At 40.8% G+C, this 13037-nt stretch overlaps 1 protein-coding gene across 1 annotated transcript in view; it reads right to left on the reverse strand.

Moving 5' to 3' along the window:
• Window positions 1-8226, reverse strand: part of LOC130572122 (laminin subunit alpha-2-like) — a gene marked incomplete at its 3' end in the record, with an annotated part of 148196 nt that extends 139970 nt beyond the window's left edge. The window contains exons 1-2 of the mRNA XM_057363573.1: window positions 8169-8226; window positions 7529-8056 (exon numbers count right to left, since the gene is read on the reverse strand). Of these exons, the coding sequence (XP_057219556.1) occupies window positions 7529-8056; window positions 8169-8226 (586 nt within the window). The remainder of the gene's footprint in view (window positions 1-7528; window positions 8057-8168) is intronic.
• Between the last annotated feature and the right edge of the window lie 4811 nt (window positions 8227-13037).

Genomic DNA, 13037 nt, shown 5'->3' on the forward strand with positions numbered 1-13037 from the left:
CAATTAAATGTGCATGGGGTTTTCCCATGGTAAGGAAAACCACTTTCTGTGAAGGCTCAATCATCTTTACGGAGGAATGATTAATAGAAAATAATCTCCAGTTGTACCCAAATTAAAAACCAATGAGAAATGCATTCTGTTTTATGTCATATACTACATGTGGGAATTCTTATATTCAGAATTGGAGTGTTGCCACAATTGTCACAAAAGTTGACAAAAAACTATCCACAGAGATGAAATAGTATCAAGAAATGTTTTATTTTCAGTTAATATTAACTAATTCAGTAGTGTCAATGACGGCTTAAAGCTAAATATAAGAAATGTACTTGTGATGGTCTGCAATCATCTTTTTGTTGACATGACAAAAAATGCATGAATAATTCACACATTAAATTATATATGCAAGTGCACCACATCCCAATCACCAGCTCTGGGATCTGCACAAAYATACATGTTCTGTCCCTGGTGGTTTCACATACCAAATTCAAAAGCCCTCTATGTTTCACCATGTTACTTGGTACTCATCGAAAGGCATGGATTTCTTCTTGTTCCATAGAGCTCTGTGGCTTCCTGAAAAATCCAAACTACTCATGCTACCACCACTGCAGAGGTGTTCAAAAAATGCACAGTACAGTTATCACTGCCACACAGTACTTTATCATACATACTTAGAAATGTATGCAATATGTAATTTTAATAATACTATGTATTATTACATACTAATAACAATATGTAATATGTAATAATAATGCTATTTGTTCCTGCTTCAAGTCTTAAAGTTATTCAGCAACAAACATATAGTAGTAGTTCTGCATTCTCAGTGCAGGATGAACTCCAGGAAAATTAATACATAATGCAATTCTTTACATTAGATATCACTCAGATATTTCTGTAGAAATTATAAGCTGTTGAACAGTTGGCAAAAACAGTAATAAATTGCCACATTCAGCATCTCCTCTGAAGACAGCCTGAGTGAAAGTGGCACCAAAAACTCTCAGGGTTCATCTAAGGAGTGGGTGCGCACATAGAACTATATCCTAAACCAACTCTCACTATCACTGGAAGTGTGCAGAAAAACAGTGGCTCTGATTTCCTTTTCTTGCACCTCTAAGCTCCTGATTGCCAATCCCCAGTATCGCTCCACTTTCCTGTAGGAGTGGGAAATACATATATTTAGAGGCATTCATCCTTCTTATTCTTTCTAATTGACCTCGAAGAACACTCCCATTTATTTGGGCAGGTGAACAAGGACAAGATATAGTAATTTGTCATTTAAAAATTGATAAAGCTATAAAAATAAATTTTATATATTATTGTGTTCACCTGTAAGTAATTTTCCTTTTTATTACATCTTAAATCCATGAATTATGACAATAGTACATACACATGTCAGCTGGGACAGAACAAGGCATTGTAATGGTATTTGGATAATCCACTCTGCAGGAATGTTCATTATTCTTTCTGAGCTTTCACAAGAGTTCCCTGGCACAATACTGCTACAGCTGCTTTACAGTCTAATGTTATTACAAGGTCTGATTCAAAGATAATGTCTGCTAGAGGAATCTGGCAGGGAGCAAGAGGCCTATGAAAATCCTTCTGACGCTAAGATGTAACTAATGGAGACTGAACTGCTGAAAAAAATGTGAGTGGTAACAGTTATTTGTTTTGAGTGTTGCAAGAATCCCGAGGGATCTTCATTATTTGTCAGTACAAAAATCACACAAATCCAAGTTATTCTTTCTGGAAATCTTATAATTTTTCTAATAAAAATAAATAATAAAAAAGGTCTAATCTCAACCTTTACCCATGGCACAGAAGTGGTCCAAAAACCCATTTTCTTCAGGACCTCTCTTATCTACATTTTTGGATTAAAGAAAACATGAAAACTGCAGAAAAACAGAAACTAGGAACTGGCTATCAACTACAGTAGCTGGTAAAAGAGAATAAATAACATGCATTCATCAGCAGGAGCCAGCTCATGAAATASCTTTATTGGCAAACACAAAGAATTCCCTTTCCTATTTTGAACATACGGATGGAATCAATACAAAGTTTAATAAACATACCATAATGGTCTGTATTTACATCTGCAATCAAGATTTGGTCTGTGTTATTGCTAGTGTAGACTGAGTTGCTAGTGTGTGACATATGAGCTCACAYATTCTAGACAGAACTTTTAGTTAGTAGAAAAATATCCAGTAATTAAGGAGTTATCATCCATGAAAAAAATAAGTTGGGAAAGAAAAGGAGACAATTAGATATGCACATTGGTTGTCATTTGCATACATTTGTCCTATCACCTTTCCTGACCTGTAACTATGAGGAGTCTGGACTTTGGAGGGGAAAAAATGAAAACAAAAATAAAAGAAAAATCCACCCTGCACCAGGAATTCATGCTGCTTTTTATTCCAAAATACTATAATCTCAAAAAACTGTCAGTCCAAGTAGCTGGATAAGAAATTAGAACATGTGTGGGTGGATTCCTTCCTCCAGCCTGAATTAATTAAAAATGATTGTTTGCTGTATTATTTTAAAGCAGATTTTTGGAATAGGTTAAAGAACCACTGTTCTGACTTTAGTATTTCAAGCGTAATAAGAATGACTCATGTAAAAAACTCAGAGGAAAAATTAATAATAAGGAGGTTAAATTTAAAGTATGTTTTATCATCTTATGTTCTTATTTGTTGCTTGGAGAAATTCACACATTCTTGTACAAGGCCTACCTCATTCGCTGYGGCTGTGGTTATTTCTAGTTAAAGCATGTACACAAAAAACTCACATATTCATGTCTCCARTCAGACTGGGCAATTCTACCCATTTCTAACACCTTAGGCTGGCCCTCAACTATGTTTTCCTTTCTCACATTGCTAACCTGAAACACATATTAWTTCCCTCTGCTTTCACTTTATCAGCCAGTTATTAAACTGAAAGAAAGTGATATGAACAACAGCTTTGAAGTTAAAAGCAATCACAATATATATTGAGAGCAACATCTCCCACCATTTTGGGGCTGGTTAATCCCTACTGATCAGGCAGCACTAAACACTGCTAGAAGAGTTGCTAGAACCTATTATGGCCTTGTATACATATATTTAAATAGTAATAAAAAACGAACAGAAATCATAATTTCCAGATCACCCAAAATCTATCTGCCAAAACATTAAACAGCATACAGACTGACTGAAAAGGCAACACACAGAATGTACTATACTGAAGTACACTTTGAGTGAAAAAGACTTTTTACTTAAAAAATCCTGAAGCTTGATTTAAGAATTCCTTTTCTGAAAAAAAAACGTATATACACAGAATTTTACGCATTCAAAGATGCCAGCCCTCCACAATGGGCATATTCTTTCTGGTATTTTTGAAGCCAGAGTTCTGCAGATGTTGACTTACAGGGACTGAATCGGTTGGATAATGGCTAAATTCTACCTTTCTTCTCACAAAATATAAGTACTTCAGGACTCTTTCTCTAAATAGTCATTGATTTTCATCTTAAATATTTTTGCATTGTTTTCATATTTGCTGATACAGGGTAACRGATTCAAAATTTATTTAGGTGAGAACAAGGTGATAAGCAATCATCTAAGCCTTGTTTTGTCAGGAAAGTAGAATGCAAACTCACCAACTGTGTATTTTACAAGCTCTGTTCTCCAAATAAAGCCAGCAGAATGTTTTGAATATTTAAATGCCATCAGCCAAGATGGAAATGGTCTCCATTACAAGATGGAAATGCTCTCCATTACAAGATTAGAGCTGAGTGGTGTAGGTTAGTTTTGAAACTTATTTTACTCCAAAGAAAGTGCTATGAAGAAATAGGAAACTTGACTTGTGCTTTAACACATTACATTAGGAAAGTATTTTGAGCATTTTCTGTCTCGGTAAARAGAGAATCTTAGTCTACACAACATTCTGCATTTTTAGCATCCAAGATATTAAAACTATGTCCCATTAGCCCTGTCTCTTGACTTTTCAGATTACAGGGTACAATATACACACAGGTATGAACATGGGAAGGAATCTTCTAAGTCCTCATTGCAATGACATAACATAGAGAATACAGTTTTGAACAAAACTCTCTGTATGTTTTTAAAAAACATACACCTACAGAGACTTAAAAATATTGACCTGCCTGACACCATCCACTGCCTAACAGGCTGGCACTAGTTATATCCTGCTGTTGTTCACCCCTCGCTTTTCTTTTGAGTGAGAAATCTCACTCTGACTTTKCAAGCACCCTATATACATCACCACTTGGAATCAACTTACACTTCCTTCCACACATGCTAAAATCACCTGTACTCYATGAATTATCTCCACTGCTGTCAGCAGCTGACATTACAGATCAAGTTACTGTGCAGTGTATGTTCCTTAGTCCTGTCCCTACTATTCACACCTTTCACAGATACATAGCTTCCGTTCTCTCTCATAACAGATACTGAGACCCCTTAATAAATGCATGAAATTAAGATCAAAAGAAGTTTTACATTACTTTCTGAATTGTTACTATTTTGGTTCTCTCACATTCCACGTGGAACAAGATAAACCAAGGCTCAAGATTCTAAGGAGCRTTATATAGCACTTTAGTAAGTCTGCTGGAACTGCAAGTTATGTACKCCTTTAAGAAACACGACTGTAGAATTCAAACAGCTGTCTGGTTCYGATTCTTCCATTTTCTGAGAAATTGAGCTGGTTTTGGTTTGGGTGGAGCTAATTTTCTTTGCAGTGGCTTATATGGGACTGTGTTTTGGATTTGTGTTGAACACAGAGATGATAATATAGAGATGTTTTTGTTATTGCTGAGCAGAGCTTACACAGAGCCAAGGTTTTTCTGCTTTTTGTAYTGCCACGCTAATGAGGAGGCCAGAGGTATAAGGGAAATTGGGAGGAGACACAGCTGGGACAGATGACCCCAAATAACCAAAGGATATTCCATACCATATGACATCATGCTCAATATATAAAGTGGGAGGAAGAAGGAGGAAGGGTGAGATGTTTGGAATGATGGTGTTTGTCTTCCCAAGTAACTGTYATGCGTGATGAGGCCCTGCTCTCCTGGGGATGCCTGAACACCTGCCTCCCCATGGGAAGTAGAGAATTAATGCTTTGTTTTGCTTTGTTTGCCTGCACAGCTTTTATTTTACCTACTAAATTGTCTTTATATCAATCCATGCGTTTTCTAGCTTTTACCCATCTGATTTCTCCCCAATCCTGCAGTTGAAGGAGTGAGTAAGGGGCTGTATGGTACTTGGTCAGTGGCTGGGGTAAACCATGACAGAAATTCTACATGACTGTTTAGTGTTCAAACAACAAAAGAACAGATAATATGTGTAGCTGAAAAAAAACCCAAAAACCAATCCAGCTTGAAATTAACTCCAGGTTTCTGACCACAGTAAGTCTTCTAACAATTTAAAAAGGGRAAAAAATTAACCACAGGAACAGAAACAAAAAAAGAAATACAGGCTGTTCCCATCTTTGAGGTGCAAAATGTTCTTGAACTGTTCTATTCTAAAAAACAACATGGGAATTCATTGTGATGTCTCAAATACTGTTTTTCAAAGTGTTGCAGCTCTGTTACATAATTTTCTCCACAGACATCCAACTGGTGCTAACAATTAGTGAGCAATACTTAGCATCTAACCTTATGGTTATTACCACATTTAAGTGGAAAAACAAAAGCTGTAAGTCTAAAGATATAAACCATGGGTCCAGTAACATTCTTGTACATATTAAAAATCCCCCAGGACTTCAGTGAAGTCAGACTTTTCTAACTTTTTGCATTGCAGGGGAGTATATTACCTCTTTGTAGTGGGCAATACAGTGACATCTACATAGTGCTAGCACCTCCTAGCAGCTGCAACAGATCTTAAAAAGAAATATAGAAGACAGTAAATGGCATAAAAGTGTGGCAGGCCAGGACTTGAATTCAACTGTTAAGTTTAGAAGGTCCCATCACYACATTAACATTTAATTAAAAGTCATAGAATTCCTCACTGAATTACCAGAACTCAGCTATAACTTAACATCAGTGATGCAGCAGATGAATGCCAAACACACCCACTTCTAATTTAAAAGGAAAATAATTAACATATCCCTTCACTGCTGAGGTTTTCTATGATACTGMATAAACTAAAGGACATTCTCCAGAAGTGTCTCCGTGTTTATGTGAGAGAGAGACGGAGAGAGAGAATACTAAAAGAAATGCCAGGACAATATTAGCCAAAAAAAAATTAATTAGGGAAACAAAAACAGAAAAAAACTCAAAAAAAAAAAAATTAAAAAACCAAACAGCATTAGGCAATGCATGATGTGCTGTACATTTTAAATGCTCTACTTTTTAAATCCCAGTCTTCAGTGCTAACCAGTAAGTCATCATCTAAACACAGTCTAATTCTGGATGAGTTTTGGTCTATACAGATCCTTGATCAATTGCTATTTATTCTGACACAGTAAAATTCATATTAAGGAGTCAACTGTTTGAGATGCTTTTTCTCATGAAATGTCAGGGCATCATGTTTCCCAAAATTATAAAAATTCCTAATCCATAATGTTCAGCCTATAATGTGACAGCAGGAGGAAAGATAGCTGTTAATCCAGGGGTTTTAATTAATTTCACCTTGACACACCCCCAGTATCTTCCTACTGAATCCATTTCAGCAAGGCTAAAAATGTTGAGAGCAGCAAATGCAACTACCAGAAGGATTACTGTGGGCTGAAGAATAGTTTTAAGGATTTCCTATGAGAGCCGAGAAATTGACTAAAGTTTATTTCTCCCTGTACCTGTACAACACCCCTTTTGATCTTCCCACATAACACTAATTGAAAAAGCAAACAAACCAAAAATCCTGTAGGGTCAACACACCTAAACACTTTATAATGCATGATAATGTTACGTCTAAGACTTACTACCCATGCAGGACACAATTTATTCTGTTCCCATTCCAGCCGTGGTTTGCTTTTAACACCGAGAAAAGCTTTGTGACGGGCTAAGTGCATCAAATTGCCACCTGAAGTAAAAGCAGTCTAGGCAGCCCACACGTGTTTCAACACAGCCTACCAAGCTTCCCCTGTCACAGAGATGCCAACAGACGGGCACATTCCGGCTGGAGGAGGGCTGCCAGCAGATCAGCCCGTAATGCTTGTGTGACGCTCCGGGACCAGCTCCGTCCTCCAGCCGTCCCTCACCTACACGTTTTATCCCTGCCCGTCCGGACACAGCTCAGCCCATCTGAGCTGCTCCGAACCGGGTCATTAAGCGCCTGTGAGGCACCGGGGCTCCGGGAAATGCCGCGGGAGGCGGGATGTGCCGGGATCGCAGCGCAGCTCCCGCAGCAGCCCCTCCTCGGCCCCGCCACCGAGGTACCAGCGGTGCTACCGCCCGCCGAGTCCACTCTGCAGGATGAGGGTCACTTGTCACTCGGTCCCTGTACYATGGTCCTCCCGTCACCCCACAGCTGGTGACAAGGTCACCTCCCCCAGCGCGGTCCCGGCCGGCCGGGCGAGGCGCGGGCTCCCCGCTCCCCTGTACCTCTTTGCGGCGGYGGCGGCGGCGACGGCGACTGGCCCCGGCTGCCGAGCGCCGCCAGCAGCAGGAACAGCRGCAAACTTTCCCGAGCCATGGCTCCCTGGCAGCCGACTCGTCCCGCCGCGGGACGGCCAGGCGAGTGAGCCAGAACCGCCGGGAGAGGAGAGTAGACCCCGGTGCCCCGGGCCGGGAGCGGGAGAGCAGGACACACCCCGGCCCCCCCCACGCACACTCCCCGCCCCGCCGCGGCTCCGCGGGCAGCCGAGGAGCGAGCGGGGTCGGTGGGCAGCGAGGGGCCGGGGCGGGAATCGGGAGGAGCCCGGGGGCAGCCGGGGAGCCAGCGGGGCCGGTGGGCAGCGAGGGACCGAGAGCAGCCCCTGTGCCCCGCGCGTCGGGAGCGTCCCGGAGGCTGCGGGACGGGGGAGCCGTGAGGCGCCGGGCGGGCACGAGGCGCCGCGCGAGGAGGGCGGCACGTGCCTGGCTCCCGCCGGCTGGGAAGCGTTCCCGCCTGGAAGTGCGCTCGCCATTTGCCTTTGTGAGGTTATCCGACGGAGGGAAAAAATACCTGTGCTGTGGTAAAAAAATAGCTTTCTGAGGAAGCACTTGGGAAATGAGCATTGCAACGGAGTCAAGCACATTTTACCTGCCGTTCCTGGGAGTAGTATATCTGCGTGAGCCAGGTGTGACGGGGGAAAATCCATGTTATTACATAAAGGAAAAATTAACCTTGCATTGAAATCAAATGTGTATTAAAAACCATTGCATATTCCTCCTGAAAAAAAAAAAAAGTTCATAAAACCCAGGTTTCATCATGGCACAGCAAGGCTTCCAATCTGGATGTGAGCACACTGAGAAAGGACATCATGGGCTGTTAAAGAGTGAGCTGGGCTCAACTCACAGTGTATCTGTGGCACACAACCAAGATTGTGCTGGCAACCCAGTGCTGACTTGGATGGTGATGGCTGCATCTTCACAAGTCTTGTAGCAYTGCACTTCAAATTGAGCTTTCCTTGTAATTCACATTGAGATTAAGCACTTCTGTGTATTTCACAATATAAATACTTCAGTATCTGTGTGCTGATTGCTGTAGCCAGCAATGAGCGAGGCTGGGGATAAAGCATGCATTTGGTACATTATCTATTTCAGCTCTCAAACCACAGCATTTTTTTATTGGTAAATTTGCCTGTGACTCCAAACCCAACATTCRAGGAATGCAGAATTTTGCACATAATAGACTACTGCGTTCCAGCCACACAACCTGTTTGTTCCTCTCCCTGTCATCCCGCTCCATGCAAACTCGTTCTTTCTCTTCAGAGTGAGAGGAACCCTCTCTTCTGAGGTTTCACCCCAAATGCCCTGAGCTCTGCTGCTGGGTGTCCTGTTACTGGACACTCTGCTTCCATGGYCTTTGGAAGGCCACTGCTCCACCAGCACAGGACAGCAACAATAATGTTCTTGTATGGCTCAGCCATTTGTCACTTGTAAGTCAAAGGAAAATACTCCAGTCCTCTTGCCAAGAGATGATGTATGTGTGGTCTTCTGCACGTCTTACAAGAAAACTCAAGTTCAAGGATCATCTTGATGGTTTTCATCTTGTCAGCTATTTGCTTTGTTGTGGAAGTATACATAATCAGGAACTGAGAGGGACAGAAAGGAAGCTGGTGTTCGTGAGTAACCACAGTTTCTTCACTATCACTGGTTAGTCTGTAAAGTGTTTCTCTACAGGCAGTAACAGTTGCTTCTTTCTTCAGTCTGCTTCTCCCYTTGCAATTCCCTTCCTGCAAAAATTTTGACTGCAAGGAATTGTGTGTATGTGCAAGAGGAATAATCTAGTGAATTGTTAAGTACAACAAATAAAGTAAAAACATTCCACCCAAGAGTATTTCAGTAACTTGGATAATTTAGTGCCAGTTTCATACTTAGGGATCTGACTACATCGATGCCGGTTTGATTCTAATAATGCATTTATTGGTTGAATTTGGTCAAGTGTAGTGACAGCTGCTGCATAAAAGCCACAGTAGTGTGTGTTGCATACTCCCCAGCTGGAGAAATTCCTTCCAGGGTTCCAAAGGTGCCGGGTGCTGTCCATGAGTTTGAGGTAATACTCCAGAAGCAGATTGTAGATACTGAAAGTTAGACCTGAAGGCAGTAACCTCTGCTGCTTTGTGTAAAGGYCTCATCAGATACAAGGTACCTGCAAAACATCTCCATGACTTGTAATCTCCATGGATTTGCAATCAACAGCAGATTGGTTGTAGGGGGAGTCCCTACTTCCCCAAATATCYGTATTACACCAATGTTAGATACAACAGATTATTTACCTGCACTTTTATTTGAATCAGTTTTTCCATTCTTGAGCCCATGTAGTCTTCAATGGAGAGTATGTTGTGAGAACTCAGCCTAGTTTGAGTTGAGCAGCGCTGCTGGCATACCCAGGTACCTCATCACCTGTCAGAGCCAAGACTSACTAACTGCACCAGAGACAGAAACTTTTAATCTTTGGGGACCCCAAGAGGCAAGATATGCCAGGAAGACCTGCTGACTTGTTAAATGATTTTTCCCATCTGAACYACAGGAAACAATATCAGACTATAAATGCCAAGCTGCATCAAGAAGCTTGACAGCAAGACAGCAAGATGGGACCTGCTCCTGAAAGAGAAGCAAGTTGGAAGATGAAGTAACACCACTGTGGCAGGCAGGGCAGTGGCCTCCCACAGTCTCCACATGAAGAGGGAACAGATCTGGGGATGATAACAGTGATCAAACAAAATTAGAGATCTCCAGACAGGTTCATAGTGGGGAGACAGATCTGAGGTCAAGTCTGCAAATCAGGGTCAGGATCATCGTGTTGCAAAGCCAGGCACAGGTGTAGCTGCAAYGTGAAACAGGCTGGGACTGGGGCAAGGGCTTGAACCTAAATGCAATACCTACTCCTTAAAACAGGGAGAAACCAACCGAGTCTCTCCAAGCTCTTCCTCACACATCAAATGTGTCATCACTGCCTGACACATGGTTACATAGATGTGCCAGGTCAGAAGTAGCCTTGAGCATAGGCAGCCAAACCCATAGGAATGAGATGAGGCTGACAAGCTAGATAAGAAACTTTCCAGCTACAGCAGTGGCTAAAAGGGCATTARTGATTGTCTGTACTGAGGATGGAACTGCTAGGCTGAGAGGAGGATGTGAGTAAAATCYGATAAGGACTCATCTGGAAACTCATATGACTTAATAGTTTCATGACTTTTGCATTAAAGARAGGGCCTTTTAAATTAATTCTGCTGATAAAATAAGATTGGGGAGGACCCATGTGTACTTTGTAAATTTAAGCGTTTAGATATATGTATTTAGGTATACCAATATATATGTACAGTGTGTGAGTTTATACAATTTTTATTCTCAATGACTCAAGAATAAAAAAATTAGAATATCCTAAATACTRTAAGATCCTGGGTCATGCCAATAAGGCCTATCAGTAACAGTTTCTTATGAGAATGATCAGTAAAATTATAACCCCAWACTTCAGGGTGGAAGTCAGTGAGTCACAAGGCAGTTTTGAGTCACCAGAATGATGCAGCTATGAAATAAGCAAGGAGAACCTAGGATACATAAAACCTAGCATCAGGGGAGATATTTCCAGTGAAGATATGAAAATTAATACTGTTGCATCCCACCTAGGATATCACAGGGAATTACAATCACGCATGTTCAAGAAGAATTTATTCAAACTTAAACAGAGCAGAGGCCTCTGGGGAAGGAAGAGCTTATCTGAGACACATAGATTAGAAGGGTTTGATTTGTTTAACCTACGAAAATAAGATGTGAGACTGCTCTAAGCGTAACAAGGATGTTAATGGTTGCAATTGTCATAAAAGGRAAAGAGCATAAGCAAGATACAGATCAGCATAGCCTAGAAAAGGAAAATAGTTTCTAATCGTAAGGTGTGGAAACAGCCTTCTGTTAGGAGAGCAGAGGGAAAAAAAATAATCGATTTAAAAGTAGACCTTRGCAGATTTATGAAAGTAATTCCATGACAAACTTGCCTGCAAAAGGCAGGAGGAATGGATTTGATAACCTGTGCGACCCTGTTGTGTGTTCTTAAGTGGACTGCAATCAAAGGATAAAGAAAATAAACATTAAAAACGAGYTTTAAAGGATAAAGAGAAGATTCAGATACAGCATTTAGGATGGGTAGAAATATGTGAACCACAAGAATCAAAGTATTAACCCGTTTTGGGGGCAAGGTGAGACACGTTCTGTGATTGGGACCCAAGTCAGGAGGAACCAGGATGTTCTCATGCCAGCGTAATGATCACCCAAAGCCCGTGTCAGAGAAGAGGCTGGCAAAAGACAAGTTAAAGACAGACAGGGTGTAAAGAAATGAGGTATGTGACAATGAACCAGTATCAAAGTAGAGACCAGAATTAAAGATCAAAGTAGACAAAGGACACATGAAGAAAAGACCGAATCTAACACTGATAGAAAACTATTCTTGTGAAGCCCTCTGTTGCCAGGGTCACCGAGTATTGTGAGTTTAAAAGCTGATGCAGATAACTGCAGGTCAGAAAGCAATCCTGTAAAATTAAGGGGGAAAGAAAGGAAAAATAATCAAAAGAACAGGGGAAGGATAGGGTAGGCCTGGGCCTAGGTAATAAAGAGAGGGTGACTGTAATTTGGCGAGAAAGACTGTGAAGAGAGGATGACAGCAACAGCAGTCACTGCATGCTGAGGAGGCTAGAGTCAAGAGCAGAGTCGTTRGAGTTTGATGAGCTACACATGGCCTCAGGATGGAGCTCATTTCAGAATAGAGCTCATTTTGTTTCAACCCCTCCATTTTGCCTTGCTCACCACCTCTGTAATTAGTCAGACTAATAAGTATACCCAGCCCACTTACTGTCATTATTTATCATTAACTCTTATAAAAGCTAAATGCCCATCTGTTAWTACTTCAGTATTGGTGCTTACACATAAGGAACAGACAGGAGTCATGGTCTTGCCTGATAGTGGATTCTGAGGGCCATTTGGAAGTGCCACTTATTTCTGGTCTTGACTTCTAATGACTTCCTTTATGCCTACACTGCTATTTGAAGTGGCTTTTGTTTTAATTTTGATCCTGTAAAAATAGAAGAGCAACCTCAGTTAGTTATGTTAGCTTACGTTTAGCTAAGAATATGAAGCAGAAAACAAATAGAATTTCTCAGCCCATAATTAATTTTRCAACCAAAGTCTTTATGTACCCTTCATAAATAATATACCTGTTGCAAAGCCTTTTGTGGCTCTATTTTCAGAGAATAAGATAGCTGCCAAAAAAGACTTACTGATTTTAATAGCTACTCATTACAAAGAAACTAGAACTTAGTCTGAAATGACACATAATCATTTCAGTTTTAGAATGCATTTAAAAATACTTTCTGTCATTCATTTTTTTTGGTCTGTTGTATGTGAGAAACTGTCAAAATTKTTATATCCAATTAATAACAAAAGTTAGCATCTACTAATTTTGCCCTGAAGTGTA

Source organism: Malurus melanocephalus, unplaced genomic scaffold (genome assembly GCF_030028575.1).
Source record: "Malurus melanocephalus ecotype Western Australia unplaced genomic scaffold, MMel_1.1 scaffold_29, whole genome shotgun sequence".
In the NCBI taxonomy this organism is placed as follows: domain Eukaryota; kingdom Metazoa; phylum Chordata; class Aves; order Passeriformes; family Maluridae; genus Malurus; species Malurus melanocephalus.